The sequence below is a fragment of the Erithacus rubecula genome, assembly GCF_903797595.1.
Source record: "Erithacus rubecula genome assembly, chromosome: 6".
Taxonomy (NCBI): domain Eukaryota; kingdom Metazoa; phylum Chordata; class Aves; order Passeriformes; family Muscicapidae; genus Erithacus; species Erithacus rubecula.
In genome coordinates, this window is record NC_136688.1 from 3921743 (window position 1) to 3944633 (window position 22891).

Below are 22891 nucleotides of genomic sequence, written 5' to 3' on the forward strand. Positions count from 1 at the left end.
GAAAATGAAAAAATAAAAATAAAAAAAAAAAAGAAGAAAGAGTGGAATCTCTTTGGTGGACAACCCTGAAGCCCCCTGATGCTCTTGTTACCCAATAACCAAGGAAAACATCCTGAGTGGTTTTACTGAGCTTGATGCCACTGCTTGCAGTACCAAAGCCACAAACTGAGACAAAGACTGTTCAGCAGAGCAGATTTAGAGATAAAACTAGAAGGGGAACTGAGGAAACACTTCTCTGAATTTCAAACTGTTAGTTTTAACACAAAAGTCATTTGCTCTTTTTTTAGGATGATGAGGGGGGACTTCCTCATGAATGCACCCTCAAACTTTTCTGTATAGAAATACAAAACCTCCTGCAGCCTATTCACAGAGATTTCTCCCTGCACCCCAGGCTGCCTGGTGATGTTTAGGAGGTGGCAGTGAGTATAAAGGGGTGGTGGTCAGGTTTGGGAGGTAGGGTTCCCACAGTCCCCCAACACCTGCCCCCATGGCTCCTACTTGTGTGTAGGAAACTTTCTTGTGAGCTTCCCCTAGAGGGTGAGAAGAAGGGGAAACGAAATAAATAAGAGCACATACAAAAAAAGGGGGGAAAAGGGAAATGGAGGGAAGAGATGAGAAAAAAATGAGTGAAGATGAAAGAAAGAAAGGAAAAAGGGAGGGAAGGGAAGGGAAAATTCAAAAGAAGAAGAAAAAAGAAAAATAGAAAAGGGGGACAACAGAAAAAGGGGGAAAACAAAAAGGAAAACAGGAGTTAGGAAAAAGTAGGAAATGGGGAAAAAAAAGGAAAAAAAAATAAAAAAAGGGGAAACAACAGGCGACCCCCAATTTCAGGAAGGCTGGGGGGTGCATGTGCCAGCCCCGCTCCTGGGGCGTGTCCAGGGCGTGTCCGGGGGCGTGTCCGGGGGCGTGTCCCGGGCGTGTCCCGGGCGTGTCCCGGAGGCGTTTCCGGGGCGGGCAGCGGGGCGGGTTTTCAGCGCCCGCCGCCGCCCCGCTCAGCCAGGCAGCACAGATTTGGGAGAGCCGTCGCCATGGGAGTGGAAGGCTGCACCAAGTGCATCAAATACCTCCTTTTCGTCTTCAACTTCATCTTCTGGGTGAGCACAGGGGCGGCGGGGAGCGGGGCCTGAGCCCCGAGCCCCTCCAGGCTTTAATATAAATAAATAAGGGGGCTGCAATATAGCTCGTCTGCCTTCGCCTGGGTTTAGCTTCCTTCTTGCTCCCCAGCATTGAGACTTGCTGTCTGGGATGTGCCTTAGGGGCTGCTTATTTTTCTATTTTTGTTTTTTTTTAGGGGGGAGGGCAGAGGAGCTGATTACCCTTTGCTTTTTCATTCTAACGCACGCGTGTGTATGTAATTGTCCGTGTACATCTATTTATGTCTGTTTTTCAAATAGATATGCGGAGGGGGAGGTAGAGCCGTAGGATGGTTGGAGGTTGGAGCAGAGCTTTAAGATGCTGGCATCCCGATGCTGATGGGCGCCTTTCGGAGCGGAAGGGCGGGGGGCAGAGCCGGGCTGGGGAGGGGGCTCCCGCTGCCCCTCTTGCTGCGGGGAAAGAGGCGCTGCCCAGGCAGGGAGGGAAGAAGGGAGGAGGGAGGGATGCAGGGATGCTGCCAGGCGGAGGGAAGGGAGGGAGGGAGGGGAGCGAGGGGCCGGCCCTGCCGCAGAGGAGGGGGCGTTGGGCACACACGGGGGGCGGCTCGGGCCGGCTCCGCGCCCCCCGCTCCGCACAGCCCCGCTGCCCCCGCCGCCCGGCGAGTTATTTTAGGATGCGAATTCTGTCCTGGCTGCTCAGGCTGCCCTTCCTGAGAAAGTTTCTCATTAAACAGCCAGACGCGCGGTTAATTTGGCAAAAAGCGGCGGTTTCCCTGCACACCGGGTTTGTCCCGGTTAGAAACAGCCCCGGCAGCGCGGGGTTGGCTGGCAGGGTCCCCCCTGTCCCCCTGCTCCTGCGCTCGGGGACAGAGAGACATGCCCGAGCAGGCTGCTGCTTTCGTGTTTTAATACTCCGGTTTCCATTCCACAGAATGCTTTTTTCTCTTGGAAGCGAGTCCAGCCCCCTCCCCGCCAGGCTTGGATGCCCCTTGTCCGATGCTCTGTGCCCCTTGTCTGACATCCCGCTCTGTTGTCGAGGATTTTTGTTTTCATTACAGCAGCGAACGTAGCCAGTGGGGCTGAGGAGTGGGAAGGGGGCCGGTGCTTCCAGAGCAAGCCCTGCTTTGGCACCTGGAGTTGCATCTGCCTGCTGGCTCCTCCCGGGGGGTGCCCGGGGAGGCTCTTTGGGGGGGTCCCTATCCTTGGGAGCTGTAGGGCTTAACTCCCTTCAGGCCTGTCCGCCTTGTTTCTGGGTATAACACTGATGACAAGCTCTGATAACAACGGCGTTAATTGATACCTGATGTGTCGCCAGCTGCGGGAATGAGAGACAGTTCTGGGTTGTTCTTTTTTAACCTTTTCCTCCACCCTTAAAATGGCCGGATGGAGGCGGGTACGGTTGTCTGTGAAGTGTTGTTCCTTCCGAGTTATCGTGCTTATCCCAGGGGTTTTTTTCTTTCCTTCTGGTCCTGATTTCCTGCCATTCTTGTCGAAGAAGCTGCCGGCTGTGCTTGCGAGGGAGGAAGGGTCTCCTGGGTGGCAGGAAGGATGCTGGGGGCTCTGCACAGCCACCACTTCTCAGCAAGATCAGTTGTTCAACCCAAAGTCTTGCAAAAGAGCTGATTTATTATAAATGGGCCTTTTGCTTCCAAGAGGAATTGCCAAGCTGTATAATTTCCCTGTTATGACTTCTGGTGCTGTGCCCTACCCTTTTGGAGGGTGCTCCCACTGGGGGTAGATGCTTCAGTTCTGTTCCTCCCCAGCAGGATGCTTTGAGCTGGGACCCACTGGCTCCCCAAAACAGCTCCCAGACTTGCTGGTCTCCTCACACTGTCTCCTGTGCAGACTAGGAGCCTGGACTTCATTAGAATTAACAATGCTTTGTGAGGCTGGCCTGCTGAATGGTGGTTGAATACCGGATCTTGGAGTTTTCAAGGCCTTTTGTGCTGTTTTTTAAACTCGTAGTTGAGGGGAATTTTAGGTTTACCATGAAGGCAGGTTAGCTGCCAGCCTGGCACCTGCAGCTAAGGCGACACTGTGGTTAACAGCAAAGTGAGAGGGGCCCTTTTCCTTGGGGTGACATTTAAGGACAGAACGTGGTGCTGAGCATCCTGGCTGCATTGGGAAACCACCTCTAACCGCAGGGAGGTGTGAGACAGGGCACCTGCAGCCCTTTAGTCCTGCCAGCTGGTTATTGTGCAAGGGCTGATGGGCTCCCCCTGCTTATTTGCTTATGATTTGCCTTGTGTGCAGCTGACGCTGGGTGCTGTTGATGAAAACAAGCCGGAGGCAGAGCCCAAAGTTTGGCAGGCACCATGCTGAGCTGCACAGGAGCTTGTTCTAGTGCAAGAGAGGAAGAAGGAAGCAATTCTCAGCCTTAGTTACTTTGATAACTTTTTTATGTAGCTCTGCTATCCTGCTGGAGTGTAAATAAACTGACACCCCTCTGGTTTCCTCCCCCTGCCCTCCCCTGGCAGCGCAGGGGAATTTCACAAAGCTGCTGTGTTGAAAGAGCAAAAGAAAAAAGGTGACCCTGCTGCCAGCTCCTGATTTATTGTACCTGAGATGTTTCAGTTTTATTTGATTTTTTGCAATTGCTTTTCCCTTGTGCATGCATTCTTAAGAAGAAGATGCCAAGATCGTGCTTGGTCCAGGGTGGCTCTTGAGGGAGCAGCTGCATGGACCACATGTACAAACGAGGGCCAGTCCCAGGAGAGAGGGTCCCCACAGTGGCACCCACTGCTGAAGGGCTGGAGGAGGCCATGGTCACCACCTGGGGGCTTCACATTGTTAGCAAAATATGAGGCTGGAAAGATAAAAGTTTTTCTGTGCTGCCAAGTTGTGCTGAAGCCTTGGGGTGGCTGGTGGATGCTGTGCCCTGTGACAGGGAGCAGTAGCTGCTGTTGCTGGGCACTTTGGCTGGTGTGATGGGCAGCCCAAGCAGGGCTGGGCGTCTGCCAGGAGGAGCTGCTTCTCCATCCCATCCCTGGAAGATGGCTGGACTTTGACTGCTCTCCTGAATTATCCAAACCCAATAGCAGAGCTCAGTATGTGGGGCTGGACTGACCACCGCTGCAAAGAGTCCCTGGGGAGGCCGAAGGAAGCCAGAGAGCTATTTTAAAATATAATTAAACATAACCAAGGAGGAATTGACTTGCTTGGAGAAGGATTGCTCAAGCTTATTAGCTAATACAGACCATGGCAGCCTTCCAGGTCGAGAGCACCGCTGGCTGCCCTACCAGAGAGGTGTCTAATTAAAAGGAAGAGCTTGCTCCTAATGCCATTTTCCAGCCACTAACTCTCCTGTGTGTGGAGGGGATGTCGTACAGCCTGGGTGCAAAGGGAAGGAAGGGCAGCAGCAGAGGGAAGGTGGAAGTGAGAGTCTGTCTGGACAGGGGTGATTGGAAGGGAAGAGGTAGAGGAGCTGTGTGTGTTCTTGTGCAGCACTGGAAGATCTGTTAACTGCACCCCGGAGTCTGCAAAGCCTGCACAGAGATACTTGGTGATCAGAGGTGACAGTGTGGCGAGGTGGCAGCTCTCTGTGGCCGTTGTCCCACGGTAGCACTTCTGCTGAGTGGCACAGGACCCTCCCATTGTGGTGAGGAGGGTGGCTGCGTACCGCTGCTCACAGCTTTAAAGAATGGAAGGTCTCAGGGTTCTGTAGCTCTGAAACACGGGTTTGAAATAGCTGAGGACTAACAGAGTAGCTTGCATCTTGTGGGTGCAGGCGTGGGCCAAGCACTGCTCCATGCCACTGGTGGTAGTGCCTGGCTGCTTGGGCTGCTGCTCTCCCTGGGAATTGCAGAGAGCCTGGTGGGCAGCAAGGACCTCGTGCTGGCCCAGCATCCTCTTTCACAGATTTTGTTTGGTATCTTGGGACAGTGTACAGGCAAGCATTTCTCTGTGTTTGACCCTGCAGCTACTTAAAACCTGAATCTGAAGGGCAAGGCAGAGGTTTCCTTAGCAGGCTGGTACCTACACTCAAGTTTTGTTGCTGATGTCTCTCTGGGATGTTTTAGGGCACTCTGTCAAGTGAAGCCTCTGTGTGCAGAAGGGTTTCTGAAGAGAAGGGTGCATCCTGCCCTGTGGGGTTACTGATTGCAGTTAATGGGCTGGGCTGCAGCTGAGAGAAGGGAGTGCTGCTGGCTGGGATGGGGATTGCTCTGTTTTCCTCACATTATTCTCCTATCAGCCACCATAATGCTTATCTTCTGCAAGAGCATTAACAGTGAGAAACGCTTTGATCCTGCACTGTGGAAGTGCCCTTCACTGTGCTATTAAGAAGGGAAAGCAGTTGTATCACCGTTGTAGTTAAATGCTTATGTATGGGGCCAAATTAATTTTAAAGCAATATTTCAAATTGTTTTCCTCTCTACTGAGAGCAGTTAAACCTTGGGAAGTGCTACTTCTGTCTGCAGCAGAGATCAGGCTGGGAGCGATCTGTGAGCACCATGCATCGTAGGACCCTGCTCCTGGATTTTGGTGCTGGATTTCCATTCTCCTCCTATCCATCAAGCTTTATTTGGCCTCTGGCATGCTGCTCCTCCGGGAGTGTTCCTCTGGAGCTTGTTTTGAAAAGCTGTGCAGTGTTGTAGGGCTGGTAACTATAGGCACCAGTGGAGAATTTCGCTCTGGCTGGCAGCTCTATTAATAGCCGCTGCTGGAAGGTGTGCTGCTGGGAGCAGAGCAGGGCTGCAGGCTGCTCTCCTCCTGCCTGCAGGCCATGCTGCTCTTCCCTAATGCCTTTCCTGCGATTCCTGGGCAGGCCTGAGCTGCAAACTTTCAGCCTGAGCTGCAGTGGCTGTGGAAGGCAGCAGAAAGGCCTTGCCTGTGCTGTCACAGAGTCCTATCTGCCACTCCTGCCTGCAGGTGCCTGTGCCAAGATAACCTTTTCTGTTGTGTGCCTGTCAGACTGCAGCTCTGTGTCTTGCTGAAATCCTTTTGCCTGCTTACACCCTCCCAAAGGGGCTCCAGGGCATCCCAGAGTCCATCCACCCCAAGGTGCAGCACAGCAGGGATCTCTAGCACATCTCACCTTAAAAGTTCCAGCGACTTTTTGGTATGAGACTTGGCATTGTAACATGGAGATGGTCTCAGCACTGAACCCAAGTTCCCGGGTTCCTGGGCTCCATTCAGCTGTCAGCCCTTTGCTGTGCTGCCCTTTCAGTAGTTCCATGAGGTGCAGCTGTTGCAGTAGAAAATAAATGAATCTTCTGCTTTCCAGGAGGCAAGGTGCAGGCTGTGGGAAGGTGTGGTGCTACCTGGGCACATTCCATGTGCCTCTGTCTTGCCTGCCTCAGTCTTCAGGCTGTTAGTGCAGGACCACGTGTGCTAGCATGGATGTTGCAAGGGCTTGTACTGCCCTTCCAAAGGTAGTTCCCATCAAGTTATGTGTCTCTATCTCCTTGCTTTTTCTCCAATTGTGCTGCTTCCCCTAGAGACCCACAAATGACCTGGGAGCAAAGCATTCAACCCCAGATAATTCATTCCTGGCTGTATAAGTGGCTTCTTGTATGGGAAAATATTTCAACCTTTGCAAGCCACTTTGCTTTTCTGCATCCTGGCTCCCCACACCTGAAAGGAGCAGGATTTGCTGTTATTCCATCTCAGCTGCTTTGTAGGGTGTGTTGGAGAGGAGCCATGGGGAGCCCTGGTCGGGCTTCTTGGGGTCTGGGGGCTGCCCTCATAAAGGGCTCTGCTTCCAGGTGGTGTAAGGGAAATTGCAAACCTCTGCAGTGTGAGAACCTGTTAAAAATCTCCACTCCTCCTCCTTAATCATAAACCAGCTAAAATTCATTAAGCTTTCTTGGCAGCATTCTGCTTCTTGTTAGTAACTGTGGTATTTCCCAGGCATCGTGGCGTGAGCTCTGCCTGCAGCATTTTTCCAGCAAGGCAAGAGCCTCTCCCAGCTCACAGGTTGGGAAGCACGACCTGGAGGCGTGACCATGGCTGTGGGAAGTGGCACTGCTAAAATACAGCATCATGGAACTGCTGGCACCTCCACTTCCCTCCTTGGCTGACTCGAGCCACAGGATGTCTGTCTGCTTTGCTTTGGCATGCACAGCAAGCTGCCCCATAGCCAGAACTTCTTTCTTCTCCTCCTCCCTTCCAGGAAATCTGTTTCAGAGAAGGGTGGAGGGAAGGAAGCAGGAGGAAAAAGGCTGGGGGCAGCGGAAGGGACCGGGGAGTTGATGCACATCCTGGCATAAATGAGTTTTAGGGAGCAACAGGTTAAGGTAGGGGCAGCTCAGAAGTGGGGTACACCACATTAAAAAGGGGAATGGAGTCATTCCCTGCACCCCCAATTCATAAGAACTTCTTGTGTTCTTATGAAGGGGAGTGACTAAGCTGTGAAAAATGGGCTTGTTCCCTTGCCCCACAGCTGGATCTGGAAATTTTAGGATAAACAGCATGTCCATTGGTGAGGTTCAGTCCAGGAAGGAGCCTCACCATGTGCACCATGGATTGGGCAGCAGGGCTGCATACCTGCTTTCCTCGTGGTGCTAATCTGGTGATACCTCCTCACATGGGACACCATCCCATCACCTTTGGGGACACAGGGCCTGCCTTTTCCCTCCCCCAGGCAGCATTTGATGGGACTTTCCCCCGCTGTGTCAACCAGGAACAGCATTCCTGAAGAAGCAAGCCTTGGGCAGGCAGGATCCAGCTGGAAAAGTCTAGCTGTCTGTGGAAGAAGCAATAAATCTCTGAAAGCTGGAAAATAGCAGTAAAGAGGAAATGTTGGAGCCTGCAGCAGCACCTCTGCTGTGCTGGGAAGCTGCTCAGGGTGGGAGCTCTGGGACCAGCCCCATCCTGGGCAGCACCACTGATGTGCCTTCTATGGGTTCCAGGGTGCTGGCAGCAGGACAGCAGGCTGGGGAGAAAGCAGGCGTTTGGAAAGCAGGTCAAAGTCCAACACACTGCTGGCATTGCTGGAGTTGTGGCTTTCAGATTATTGCAGTCCCCAAAAATTTAAGTGGAGAGCTGTGCTGGACACTAAAGACACACTTGTACTCAAGTATAGCACTTGTATCACGAGTGATGGCCCCAGCCTCTGCAGCACTGCTGTGTGGCAAGCTGGGAGCACAGAGATCAGTGGGATAACCTGTGTGAGATTACAGATATCCCAGCAGAGACAGAGATATGTTTGAGGATGTGCAGCCTAGAGATGAGTGTGATGCTGCTGTCAGCAACCGCAGCTCTTCAGGCAAACAGCAGTTCTAGAATGGAAGGGGGAGAAAATATCAAGCTTTTATCTGGAACAAGTTGTTCCATTAAAAATGAGATTATCCCAAGCAAGGTACAGTGGAAGGCAGAGTTACTGTGGCAAGCTGACAATGTTTTCTCCCTCTTGTTTTCTTTGCTTTGGGAAGAAAGAGCCTTAATTCCGTTTTGGGCTTCTTGGTGGTGGGAGGATGTATGGCTTTCATGGAAAAAGTTACTCATCGTAGCCCAAACGCTGTTTTCATTAGTAAGTGAATGTCATTTTCTCTTAAGAAATCCAGCTGCTATTGGATTAAAGCTTCCATTCAGAGGTCTTCCATGCTCTGCTAAAAATGCAAATGGAGTCAGGCGGTGTGGGAGGGATGTGTGATGTTCCTGGGGTGCATTCAGGATGAAACCAAGAACATCTGGAGTTGGTTCAGCTGGCTGTCTTAGGCAGACCTCACTGCTGGGCTGGGTTTGATGCATTAGAAGAGGCTCCATCCCTCTAGCTGATGTTCCCAAATGATTAAAAAGCATCTTGAGGACCACTTGCAGCCTGCTTTTGGTTCTCTAGGGCATTATAAGGCAAATTGGGTTGGAAAGGAGCTGCTGTCACCCCAGCCTTGCCATGGGTAGCAGGCTGTGCTGGAGTGGCACTACTGAGTGTGGAGGGCAGCATGCCAGGGCAGAGCAATGTGCCCTTGCAGGGAGGAAACCAAAACAAAAACGGCTGCAGCCTTTTTCTTTACCTCTTCCAGCCAGCACAGAAATCCAAACCCTCCTCGGGATCTCTCCTCTCCTAGCAGCTACCAAGAGAGCTTTGCTTTGAGTGGCATGGGTTAATTTGGGAACATATTCCTTCCTCTGAGAGTAAAAACACAAACTTTGTTCTGCCCTCAGCCAATGAACGAGCCATGCCAGGCTGGATTTGGGTAACTTTGTGCGAAGCCACAACCTGCCTTATTTGGAGCTGGACTGGAGCACAGGCTGGCTTTCGTGCCTTTTCTCCATAGCCAGTGTTTGGAGAACCTCAGGCTGGCCCCAGTGCAGGAGGGATGAGGGACTGTGCCAGCAGGGAAGTTGCACTGGTTCTTGTGGGAGAAGTGTTAAAAGCCGATTACTTGGGTGGCAGACTGGGGAAAAGCAGAGATTTCCCTTCCTCTTCAGGAGCTGGTGAGGATTTTCTCCCTCTGATAATGAAAAAGCTCCAAGAGCAGTTTGCAGTGTGGGTCTGCCCCAGCTTCAGTGGCACTCCTGGAAAAATCTTGTGGCTAGAATTTGTAGAAATGAGCAGAGGAAACCACCAGCTAAGTTCCCAAGGGGCAAGGACAGGCTCCCATAGACAGCCTGTCTTGCAGATCTAGTTCTTCTGTATTCCCTGTTGCATTTGCACAACTGGGCACTTTGCACTTTTTAAAAAAAAGCCCTGCTTTTTTATTTTTTTTTTTTAATGTGACTTTCATAATGCTTATCCATGCCTGTAGCTGACCTGATTCAGACTCTTTTAGAAAAAGCATGTTTCCACTTCTATACACTTTGGTAGTTTTCTTCCCTTTTTTAAGATGAATGGCTTTAGGACACTCAAAATTAAATTGGCATTTGAACAGGTGATTTCAGCATTTTGCAGCAGTGGTATTGGAATTCCTAAGGGCTTGTGGTTTTTTCCCAGATGTTTATAATTTTTTTCCCTTCTCTCCTACGCTTTTAAATGAAAGGGGAATGTCACAGAGGACACAGTGAGTCCTGCTGGAAAGGCTCTGTGGACCTAGAGTTCCTCTCAGTGACACCTTCCCTGCTGGAGTGCCCCTTATCTGCTCCCATTTTGTGGCCATTCCCAGCCCCTCCCTGAAAGAGAAAACTCTGAGGAAGTCAGTCATAAAACTTCCCATTGTTTGTACATAAGTATCCCAGTGGCTGAGTTGATGTCCCATGTGTGGAATGTCTCCTCCCACATCTGGGGTGTGTTTTTGTCCTTGCTCTGGTCAGCCCTGCATGATGGTGTGCATGTGTGGATGTAGGTGTGCTGCTATTCTGCTCTTTGAGAGCATGGGCAAGGCAGCAGGAGGCCCCCAAAAGTGGTGTGGTGGTGCTTTGGCCTGACCCCAGACCTTGCTCTGCTTCAATTCCTGTATTAGGATGTTAAGGAAAACTCTGTGCCTGAGGAACACTAGGTGTGTTTGATGGGAAGCCTGACCCTGGGTGGAAAGTAGTGTGCATGCAAGACTCGGGGGCAGAGGGGAAAAATGCACAGTTCCCCCACTTTGTGTTTGTACCTCACAGAGAAATGAAATGGGGTGATAACAGCTCACTGGAAAAAGGGAGTAACTGGTGCTAATGATAATTCCTGTTGAAAAGCTCCCCTAGAAACCTTAGTGACACATCTCCTCCTGCTTGTGCAAGGCAGAGCCTTCCACTGATAAAAGACCTCTTGGGAAAGAAGTCTGCAAAACTGGAAAGGGCTTTGCATATCCCTAGAATGAGGGGTCTTCTTGTAAGGCAGGGAAGATGATATGGCTCACTATCTATGGGGCACAAAGCACGCTGCAGGGCTGATGGTTAGGGAGGATGCTCTTGCATACTTTGTGGGAAGATGCAAAGCAAGTCTTCTGCTCCTGGCTGGAAAGTGCCATGTCTGGAACATGACCCTTGCTTCCCTCTGTTTTCTCCCCAGCTGGCCGGGGGCATCATCCTGGGAGTGGCCCTGTGGCTGCGCCATGACTCGCAGACAACGAACATCCTGTACCTGCAGCTGGGGGACAAGCAGGCCCCCAACACCTTCTACGTGGGTGAGTACTCTGTGCTGCTGCTGCTGTGCCCCAGGGCAGGCTGCAGCCAAAAGCTGGGCAGAGAGCTCCAGGTGAGCAACAGGGAGGTCACAACACAAATACTTCCCGCTGCCCTTTACTCTCCAAAACCTCCCCTGCTGTGCCAGCCAGAGCCTTCGATAAATGCTGGAGCAGAGTCCAAATCCACGTGGGCTAAAAATGCAAGGAGACGTGCTGTGGTGTGGTGGGTTTTCTCCAGAGCACTTTTGGGAAGAGGGGGGACTTCTTGGAAGTGTGTCTAGTTTCCTGTCCAAAGGATGTAAAAGTAGCCGACAGAGTGCCTGGCATCAGACAGCAGAGCTCGGGGAGCGTGTGACTCATGTTCTCCTGGAGGGGCAGGTGGAGCCTCTGTGCACTATGGTTAAGCTTAGCATGATTCTGTTAATTTGACAGCACTCCGGCGTGCTGGAAGCTGAAACCCCGTTTTCCCCCTGTTCTGCAATGATCCCTTGCAGGAGGGGCTGGCTGCCAGGCAGGAGCTGGCTCAGAGCACAAGCTGACAGGGCTGGCAAGGTCTCTGATCCAATGTCCTGTTCTCACCTGTAGCTAAAATTACTTTCTGGAAAGGGTTTTCCTTTGCGTTTCCCTGCTTGCCCATGGAAAACAGCATGCCTGAGCCCTTTCCCGGGCTGTCCCCCGTTACAGAAGATGTTTCTGCTGTAAATAGCTGTGGGTTTTTCTCCCTTGCTGTCTCTCTTCTCCTGCCTCACACCCAGAGCTCTATTTGCAGCATTTCCCCTTTGTAGATCTCACTTTTAAAAACAGAAAAGGGAGCTCACAAGAAGTTAAACTCTCTCCTTTCCAGGAACCAGTCCAAAGCTCTCCTTCTTTTGGGGCGCTGATACTTTCCTCTAGTTAACACTTTCTTCCCAAACCTGGAACATGGGGCAGAGTTCTTCCCTCCTGTCTGTTGAGCATCTTTTACTCTTCCACCCTTATTTTGTCTGTGTCCTCAGCCTTTACTGATTAGAAGGCATTGGGGAAGGGCTGTGGGTCCCACCACCACACTGACTTTCCAACACCCGTGAGCAGCCCATGATTTGAGGCTGGCTGTCTTTTTAAAGTTATATTCAGCAACAGATTGGCCTGGATTCCTTCTGGCAGCTGTAATTTCCATGCAGTAATAACAGCAGAGCATTTCTTTCAGTTGCTGCCTCTCCCAGCCAGACCTCTGGAGTCTGAAGGCTGGGATTTCTTTTGGTTCCCCCCCCCATTTTTTTGTCTCTCCTACAACTGATACTCCCTCCTTTCTCCCTCCTTTTTCTTCTCTGGCATGCAATATACACATGCACACAATGTTCCTGCTCTTGGGAACGGGAACCTCTTTGGGCTTGGCCTCCAGAGCTCTGTTGTTTTTTTTTTTGTTGTTGTTTTTTTTTTCCTTTGCAAACCTCTTTTTGGTGTCTGGCACAGGGCGCTGGTCCCGGGATTTGTCAGGAGGCTTTTAAAGGCCAGCCAGGCTTTGCTGCAGGACAGGGGGAAGCAATAAACACTGTCCAAGGAGGAAAACTTCCATCATAGGGTGTGTCCTGAGCAAGGAAGGGAAGTAGGAAAGCAGGGATTTGGTGTCTCCCAGTTTCTTCTGTGTCCTTCCCCCTACCCCAAAGCTGGAGCTGTTTGTTAAAGTCTATTTTTTGAGGATATCTGTATGTTACAGAAGAGGAAAAATACTGTATTTGAGGGCAATGGGAAAGTGGGAGAAAGAAGCAGTGGGGAACAGCAAAGCTACAGAGTTCCAGGCATGATACTTGAGGCTGCAGCAGGAGGAGAGGAGCAGTCCTGGCCCTCAGCCCCCAAACTGCCTGTCACAGCAGCCCCCAGGGCACAGGCAGCTGTCCCCCTGCTCACCCTCCCAGCCCCAGGGAAGAGGCTCCTGCTGCTGGGGCTTCCCACAAGTGCTACCCCTCCTCCCCAGCACTTTGGCACTGCCTGCACAAGTTGTCTTGTGGGCTGCCTTGGGAGCTTGTTAAACAGGCCCTTGTTCATGGGCTTTTCCTCAGCACAGCGTGCAAACCGTCTGATCCCCTCACCACTTGTTGCAGTCTTGGCTTTTGACACTTCCATTTTGGCTCTGCATCCAGTACTCCACAAATGCTTTAACTGCTTCAGCACCATAAAGACCAAGCAGCACCAGGGATGGGGATAGCTGGAGCACTTTAGTTCTGTGCTTTCATAACTATAAAGGAAAATACTTGTTCTTTGTCTGAGCTTAGCTTGTGGTCTGATATATACTTATTTGCTTTATTTGAAGTTCAGAAACCAAAATCCTTCTTGCTCTTGGATATCACTGTGTCTGGAATGCTTTGTCTGTCTGAAGGCTAGGAAGATGTTTGTCATAAGGCAAAAATATCCTTCAGAATACTTAGAGGCATTGATAAGTTGCTAACACCTGGCTAATCACTTCTCAGTTACTTACTGGTCCTATACATAAAGTACCATTGAAAAAAACCCAAACAAACAGCAAAACTATGATTCAGAGTGTTATGAGAGCCTGTAGAAGGCTGAGCTGGTCTCTCTTTGCAATACAAATTGGAACAGTTCTGATCTCTCCACAGTAAGTTAGTGCTGTAGTGTCTCTGGTTATGAGAGCATCTGGGGATCTTGAAGAGGAAAGTGACCCTGGACTTACAACTTTTGCCCTTGGTGGGATGACAGTGGGAGGAAAAAGGCAGGTTCCTCATCCTTCAGAGATTTGGTTATGTGATGCCTGGAGATGGCTGTTGTGGATGAAACACTTTGAGGAGAGCAGGAACAAAAACCTCACCTCTTGTTTGCCTTAAACCCACGCCCCAGGATTTCACACTTGCACACTGGGCTGCCTGTGTGCTGGGAGCATCACTGGGTGCTGGTCTCTGCTGCTGCCCTTCCTGTATTTCCCTCAGGCTGCCTGGCAGGGAGTGGAGCACAGCAGCTGGATGGTCTGGGCTCCACTCTCTCCTCCCAGATCCAAAATAGGAAATCTGCCTCCAGCTGCTCACAGCAAGTGACAGGGCAGCAGGACCTGTGGCTCCAATTAGCTCGGCCCTGGGAGCGGGGCCAGCCACGATGAGCAGTGCAGAAGTGTCCTGAGCTGAGGTGTGGAAGGGCTTTGCTCTCCCTCTGTCTGGGTTTTGGGTGCTTTGTTAGTAAATCCTCTGCTGGGCAGCATCTCCTCCCTGGAGCATGGTGGCACAGGGGAGGAGTGTCAGGTTTTGGACAGGCATACAGTGGTGAGGTGATTTTGGCCACCTCTGCCTCTCCCTGTCATCTTGCTGGGTGTCACTGTCCCAACAGAAAGGCAGGAGGGTTGGTTTTTTTTGTGGGAGAGTTCCCTAGGTAATGTTTATCCAGCTCCCAAGGCAGTCAGGCAGCAAAGCCTGAGGGAGGCAGGTGGAGGATGGCTTGGGATGAGGTGGTGAATGTGCCTGTGAGTGCTGCTGGGGTGTAGAAGGGACATCTGACAGGAACACAGGCTTCCTTAAGAGGTGAATCAGACTGCCTCACCATCCTCCTCAGAACAAATACATCCAGGGTAATGATTCCTGCCCTGGAAACAAGTTCAAGCTGCTTTTCACGCAGACTGGTCTGGAATAAATGGGCCAGAAAGCACAGGGAGGCTTTGAAGTCTTTCTTACAAATGAGTACATATCTGAGTTGAACTGCAGCTGCTCACAAGCTTTCATGGGTGTCTTCAGGATTTTGGAAGTCCTGTCATGAGGTTTTGCTGGGCTCAGGGAAATCTGGCCCTTGCAGAGGGGAGGGACTGTGAAGTGGCAGTGCATAGGATAGGATGGGGACATCTCTCTGAGCTTTCCCCACGTTTGCCCATTGTCCTTACAGCCCATGAGGATGCCTTGGCCACTCTTGCTGTGGGTCCCAGATGTGGCCAGCAGTGCAGGGCACCCCAGCCTAGCACCCAGACAGACTTGGGTTGGCTGAGTGATTGTGGAGGAGCTATCCCTTCTATCCATAAACTAATCAGCCCTTCAGCTTCTTCAGGACTGCCTTGGGTGAAAAGCAGCAATTTCTGGGAGCTTTCCATTGCAGAGGGGGCTCAGCAGAGCTCCAGTGTGTTGCCAAGGCTCTAGAGGACAGCAGTGCTGCAATGGCAGTGGACCTGCCATGAGCAATGAGAAGGTCTTGGTTTCTGTTCCCACTCCCATCCTTGTCCCCATCCCTCTGAAAATGTTAGGCATCTTCTAGAGGTGGTGCCAACTTCCATGTATCATGGGGTTAAACTTACAGTACATATTTTGCCAGACTTGTTGTGGAAGGGCAAGAGAAGAGCCTTTGGTCTGTAGTTCTGCAATAAACACCAGTCAAAAACCACCTTCAGTCTTGGCAGGAGGTGCTGCAGGCATCCCTGTGGATGCACACAGCTGGTTCAGGACTGGTTTCTTCTCTCACCCATTGGGGCTCTCCTTGGTGAAGGCTCCCTGTGTCAGAGATTTTCCACCAGACACACGAGCTGTGGCCAGGCTTGCGTGCTTGGCAGTGCAAACCAAGGTTTGCATTTGGCCTTGAACCACACCGAGCAAAATGGATTATTTAAAAAATGATGTATGTGGATTTTTAAAAATAGAACTACATGCATTTTTCTGTCTTGGAAATAAACTTACTTACAGTTAAGGACAATTTAATTATTTAGTCCCTTAAAGGAAAAAAAACAAAAGCTGAGTTTTACTTGTTCTAGATTTTCCTCTAATCACCATCAGATCAACTTCTTCAATTACACTGGAATTATTTTTAAAATAGTAGTTTTGAGCCAAAACACATTTTTAGTACACTTTGCTTTCTGGCTTACACCATGTATCTGTTAGTATAGGGCTTTTTTTTGTATTCTTATCACAGAATTCAATTTCTGTTAAGAAAACAACATGTTACTTCATTGCATTTCCATTTAATTTCCATTTAATTGTAATTCATTCTGTCTTGGTCATGACCAACTCCTGTGCTTCATTTACTCTGCAGACTTAAACTGGTTATGTCTTTAAAAATACATCAGTACCATCAGGTTATTTTGGGTTCAGATCTATCCAACTACAACTAAGGTAGTTATTGTTTTCCTTTGTCCTCTCCCATTGGCTTTGCTGCCCTGGATCTGTGCCAGAGGTGGCTCTTTGCTCTTCAGAGCTGTTTAAACCTGTAGCTTTGGCAGTTTTCCTTAGAAAACCTGCACTGTTTGAAGCATGCAAAACCTGCAAGGAATCCTCCAGTGGGATTTGGGCTCTTTTTGTGGGTGAGATCCCAGGGCACATAGAAATGGTCAGAAGTGCTGTAGGCTGGGGCAGCAGAGGATGGGCCAGCATATTCCAGCCTGGCTGTGCCCTGCCACATTGTCCATCCATCTTCCCATCCTGGAGATGTGCCATACACTTCCCCCCAGCTTTTGCAGGTGTGCTGATTTGCAAACCTTGAATCTCCTCCCAGTGTTTCCTGGGTAGGCAAAGGAGAAAAAACGTGACTGTGGCATCTGAGTGGAGTGGATTTGGGTACAAGTGTGTGCACACCAGGACATTGTTTGGGGATTTCCCTACCACCTCTGTTTTTCTGACAGAGCTCGTGCTCAGGGCTTCTTCTTGCCTTGTTCTTGCAGATGAGGGCAGCATGTCCAGGCTTTCATCTCCCCATGAGAGCTCTCCATGCTTTGTGACCCTGTTGCTCCATCTGGAAATCATTAGCAGCTACAGAGCAGCAATGTTTTCCTTGGGAAAGGGGGGTGGAGAGGAATAGAGGGGCTTCCCACTTGTCATCTTCCAGCAAACCCTCTCTTTTTCCAGCCCCCCTCTCTCTCACCCCACTCTGAAGAAAGCTCTGCTGCCAGCTCTGCTGGGCCAGTTCCACCAGGCAACTGGACAAAAATGCCTGGGAGACCCTGCTTTGCTGGCTGGCTCACACAGACATCTTTTCCTGCCTCAACCCTGCCCTGGAGGGACTTTCCACTCTCTGCCTGTATCTTTCCCCCACGCTGCCAGGAAGAGCATCATGGTCATTTCTTTGGCTGCTGGGAAGGGTGTTCTTCCACAATGGGTGGTGTGGGGTAGGGGGAGTCTCCCTGCCATTGTCTGATGGTCCCACCCTCCCCTGCAGCAGCAGTGATGAGCCCAGTGAAGTTCAGCATCTCCAGCCCAGGAGCAGCAGCAGGGTGGCCCTGCAGCCTCCCTCCTTTTCTCAGAGCCTTGCAAAACTCTTGGATGTGCAGTCTCCCCGCAGGAGCCTGTTGGGAGAATAAACATCTCTCTTTGGTCTGTTCTCAGCCAGTTTTGAAAGCCCATCCCATGGGGAGGGCAGGCACAGCTTGGAGAGCTGCCTGGCCTTCCCAGGAACCATGGTGTCACGCTGAGGGGGGATTTCTTATTTGATTTCTTTTTTTCTCTTTTGGAAATACTGCCGTGGTGACCTGGGGGCAGTGGCTGGCTTCCATTTAGCCTAATGAGGATTGAAATGAGGGGAGAAGTAGGGTGCTGTCCAGGAATGCCCATGCCTGGAGCTGCACAGCATCTCTGAGGGGCATGGGAGGAGAGCTAGCCAGGGCTTGTCTGCTCCCTGCTTGTTTTAGAGAGACACTCCTGTGCTTGTTCCTTCTTTTATTTGTTTTCTCATCGTGTCCTTTTTTTAAGACTGTTTATTTCTTCTTGTTTTCTTTATTTCTCAGCAGGGACAGGACACGGGTTTTGCAACCCTGCAGGCACCAGCTATGCTGCTTTAGTGCCAAAGCAAGTACTGACACTGAGTACTGCCTTTTTTGCTCCCTTCCCTGCTCCCAGAACTGAGCATCCTGCTTCCTACCTGGCCTGCAGGTAGAGGACCCTCCATGGAGGCATCATCTGCTTGAGCTGGGAGCTAAGCTGGCCTCTTGGCTGCTTTTTTTCCTCTTTCCCAGCTTGCATCTAACCAGAAGTACTCAATTACTATCAGTTTCCTGTCTCTGATGTTTGGGGGCTTTCCTAAAGCTTTACAAGATCTCTGCAGCCCAGAGCAGCACATGCCCTGGTTGTGTTGGGGAAAGAGGGATGGTGTTTGGTCCACTGCTGCTGCTTTTTCTGGTCATCATGTCCTGATCATGATGCTCTGGAGGGAGGAGATTATATCATGGTTCCTGTGCTCCTGCTTGGAATTCAGATGAGGAGGTGAAGCTGAAAGTGGTTGGGCTCTCTCCTAAAGCTCTCTGCTCTAAGGCTGTGTCTCAGAAGGAGATGGAGGACTCCAGGCAGTATTGGCACCACTCCTCTGACTTCTCCAGCTCCAAGATACAGGTTCTGAGGCTCACAGCTTGCTTTGGTGTGTGGCTGGTTATGTATGGCAGTTGTAGCAATCTTTCTTGCTGCTGCCTTATCAGAGAAGCATGCCATAGGGTTAGAAATCACAGTGTGGTGATGCTCAGGATTGCCTTGGTACCATGAACACCTGTACATGATTTGCTCACTGTACCTGTTGCTGCAGCTCCAGCTGTTCCCAGGGTTATGCACTGCTGCTGTGTGAGGGGCAGCGTGGCTGCAGGCACTGCAGATTGCAGTTTATACCTCTCTCATTTTACTTTTTGTTTATGGCAAACAGCACTGCTTGTTGTAAAACCCCAGAGAAAGCTGCAAGAGAAAAATGAGGTGGGAAGTGGCATGTGAAAGGCAGATGGAGCCTTGCTCATGCCAAATGATGCCAGTTCGGGTGGAGCCCTAAGGAGCAAATGCCATTTTAGTCAAGAGTTGCTCACCCAGGAGAGGATTTTAGGGGTTAACCAGTCTCTGATGCTTACACAGAGGAGGGGGAGGCTTGTAGGAGTCTCCTCTGACTTTGAGGAGGATAATGTGCCATTCAGGATGGGGATGACAGGTGTCTTGCTCACAGACACGGAGCCCAAAACCACACTCGGCGTCATCGTCCCTGTGTGCCAGGAATGAAAGCTAAGATGTGTCAGGCTGCTTTCTGGGAAAAGGGCTTGGTCGTTCCAGTCTGTGCTGGGATTGCTGTGAAACAGTTCCCCCAGCTGCCTGGCACCCAGTCTGAAAGTGGAGACCCCCCCACCAGTCCCATTCCTTCAGGGAAAGGCTGGGTGTGGGAAAACAAACACCATTCAAAGCATATGGTTGGGCACTTGGATTGCCTTCCTTTGCTTTCCCAGCCTTCAGCACGGCATTTTTATGGAGAAACACCGCTGGCATTCCTCATACAAGATGCTATTGTTGCAGTAAATATTCTGTGCTTGTTTTTAAATAAACTCCAGCACAGAGTCCTGCTCGGCTGCCTCCCAGGAGATGCTGTCGTGCTCTGGCCCTCGGTAACAAAAGGCAGCTCCATAACAGCTGCTTGTTGGTGCCTGGGAATGAAGCTGGCCTTTCTTCCAAAAGCCTTGCCGAGTTTTTTTGTGGTTTGCTGAGCTCAGGCCAGTGGTGGCTGCCCTCTCCCCTGCCTGGCTGTGCGTTCCTGCTGCTCCCAGCGCACCCGTCGCATCCGCTGGGCTCCGGTCAGGAAGCTGCACGTGGTGCACATCTTCTTCCCTCCCCTCCTTTCCTTCTTGCTGTTTCCTCACTTGATGAGGAGCTGGTGAAGTCCTCTCTCTGATGAGAGCAGGGAGAGAAGGGGGAAGCCACTTGACAGTTCAAGGTCTGTGCAGTCTGTTGGGGTGGGAGTTCAGCAGGTCAGGATTGGTTTTGTACTTTTTGAAGCTGACAGAAATCCCAGCAAGAAGCAAGTACAGAGGTCACTGGAAAACTTCTCTTAAACAGCAAATGTCTTTGTTTCCTCTTAGTCACCTCCATCAGTTGAGGGTCTCACTGTGCTTTCATTTCCTAGTTTTCAGAGCAAAACTTTCCTAGCCTGTGTTTTCCTGATGATCTCAATATCAGAAAAACATCTTTTACAGTGAGATCAATCATTTACTGGAAAAACCTCCCCAGGGACACAATAGAGTCCCTATCACTGGAGGTTTTCAAGATATAATTGGGCAGGGTTTTGCATAGTCTCATGGAAGATTGGACCAGGTGACCATTTGAAGTCCCTTCAACCTGGGCTGCTCTAAGACTGTGATCTTCTGGCAGTATTTTCTCAGCCCAGAAGGTGCCTTCAGTGTTTGTTTTGAAAAAATTGAGAACAAAACCTTCTATCTGTGGTGTCCTGGTTGTTGGGGTCCCAGCATCATGCTGCTTGATCTTCAAATGTGCTAAATCTGCTTGTTACCCATACACTGGGGTGGTTAGCACAAATAGTGACTTGTCAGATATGGAAATGACTTGCCCCTAGCACAGCTTTGTCTTCTCTCTCCTGTCCTAATGGGAGAAAAAGTCAGAAACTGCTGTGCTTGGGGATGAGGAAAGTTGATTTTCTGACTTGTGATGCAGACTTGTCAGTTGAACTACCCAGTGCTTAAAACAGAAAAATCTGCCATGGTTTGGGTTGAAAACTCAAACCACCAGTTTCACTGGTACTAGCTGGAATGGCAAGGACTGGTTCTTGGGTGTTAGCAGCTTCTGGTGACAGTGAGCAGACAGTGTTTTGGGACACCACCAGTGGCATGCAGTTCTTGGTGAGACAGCAGTTATGCAGCATCTGACAGTCTCCATCAGTCTCTCTGGGGCTTGGCAGGTGTCCAGCAGACAGCCTTCATTGTACAGGGTTTATTAATGCCTTCCCACCCCCTCCAAGCCCTTTGGGGCCCCTCTGTCCTGCACACAGCCCAGCCCAGTGTTTGCCATGCTGTCTCCCTCGTGTTATCTCAGCCACAAAAACACCTCCCTCCACTTCAGTCAGGCCGGCAAAACTGAATCTGCCAGCCTCTCCTTTCCCAGAAACTCCCCTGGGAGGATTCTTCTGCTTGCTTTTCCTTCACCTCAGGAGGTGTCTCATCCCCACCTGGGGAGCTTTTTGCCAGTTTTGGTGTCTCCTGGGCGCTGCTGAAAGCACTCCCAGGGGAGTTTTGCTGGCACCCTTTGCTCTCGGTGCTGCCGCGAGGATGTCGGTGTCTCCGGCCTCAGCTCCCGGCAGGTTTTGTGAAGAGGGGCTTCCTGCAGGGTCAGCCTGCTCCATTGTGGCACTTCCCCTGCAGCTGGCTTCCTCCCTCCTGCACTGCCTAAAAATAGTGACACGGTGCTGCTGAGAAACAGCGGGGAGCGCCGGAGCCGCTGGGGCGGCGTTTCCTTGGCTCGCCGAGTGGTGCTTTGGGCATGCTGCTGGCCATTCCTGTTCCAAAGAGTTAAGGACTGGGAGCCAGAAATCCAGCCTTTCCCAAGTTTGAAGAATCCATAAGGGAATGTTAAAGGAGTGGAGACCGTTATTGTGTGTCTGGTGTTTTAGAGAAGGGTTTGATTCGCTTGCTCTCGGTGCATGATGGCCTTTAGACTTTGCACTTGAATTATCAGAAGATTGTTTAAAAGCTGCAGAGATAAGCAAAGCGTTCAACATGACAGGCATGTACAAACAGTTTTAATCTTCAGCTTTGTTTATGTGTTAGGGCTGTTCCTAAAGGAGAGCTGACAGTCTGATTAATAACTATAAAACATTTTCACTCATAGCAGAAGAAAACATTTCATTGAAGGGATGTGTCTCCCAAACACTAGTAAGACTCACTATGTTGCTGTTACTTCTAGGATGCCCCATGTTCTTATATCCTCATCATGATTGTTTCTTCACTGTCCATTAGAAGCAGTGACTGCAGTCACTATTACTACACTAATAGTACCCGATTTGTAATTTTTCACATGTATCAAATTGCTTTTAAATGGGAAGTAAAAGTAGCAGAACCACAATACTTGAGAATGCTAGTTAACCAAAAATGCACTAAATATAAGGGATAGAGCGGCAGAAAGCTGTGTCAGATTTAACTGAGCTGGTAGTGTTTGGCTGAGTAATCTCTATGCCTTCACCAGTCTCGTGGTTGGTGAGACCATGGTGATTACTCACGGCAGCAGTCTTGGGCCTTGAGCTAAGCTCTTGTTTCCTGAATGAATAAACTTTTATTCCTCTGTTTTCTGAACCACTCCCAATGCCTAGTTATAGTGCAAATTCAGTAAGTCAAAGTAAAAAATGTTATATTCTCTGTGGAAGAACCTATAACAAAAAAAAGCACCAGATTTTAAGTGAGATGCTTAAGCAGTACTTCCCCCTTGGTTCTGTGGTTCATCTGCCTTTAAAATGTTAGCCAGATAAATATTTGTATGATGTCTAGTATAAATAAACCATGGGCCTTACTGTTTATTTTACAAGATATGCTAACTAATCATTTTCATCTCTGCTTAAATATTTAAAACAGCATGCCAGGGGAACTCCCTGCTACAGCTCTGAGGATGCTGTAGAGCCCTTATCTTGCCTCCTACATCCTCTGCCTAGTGCTGCTCTCAGTGTTTCCCCTCATTTCAGGGGTGATGGAGTGTGGGAGTGCAGGTTGTTCTCCTGGCTTCCCTGGGTGCTTCTAGACCTCCCTGGCAGGGTCTTTCCTGGCAAGGAGTCCTGGGGACTGGATTTGAGTCCCTGGAGAAATTTGCCAACATTGCAGAAATAATTACAAGCCACAGAAAAATAAGTAAAGTGTAAATTAGATTTTTAGAAGATAGAAAAGTGAATATTTAGAAATGTTTATATTAGGGGGTTTGAAGCTAAGATGGAGGATTTTGGGCCTCTCCTCCTCCTTCTCCATGCTATCCATGTTGGGATGGCATGCTGGGGTCCTTTGACTGGACGGGGACAAAGTTAGACAGTGTAAGAACATTGTAGTGAATTGGAAAGTAATTGTAAATATTAGGTAGTTTATAAAATATAAGCCCGACCCAGAGTTGAGGCTTTTCTGTCCTAGATGAC

At 50.1% G+C, this 22891-nt stretch overlaps 1 protein-coding gene across 2 annotated transcripts in view; it reads left to right on the forward strand.

Annotated features, from left to right (window-relative positions):
* Positions 1-939: 939 nt before the first annotated feature.
* The window catches only part of CD81 (CD81 molecule), a 30043-nt gene continuing 8091 nt past the window's right edge, over positions 940-22891 (forward strand). For both annotated transcript variants that reach the window (XM_079308468.1, XM_079308469.1), the window contains exons 1-2: positions 940-1094; positions 10972-11086. In XM_079308468.1, coding sequence (XP_079164594.1) covers positions 1029-1094; positions 10972-11086 — 181 coding nt within the window. In that variant the 5' untranslated portion in view covers positions 940-1028. The remainder of the gene's footprint in view (positions 1095-10971; positions 11087-22891) is intronic.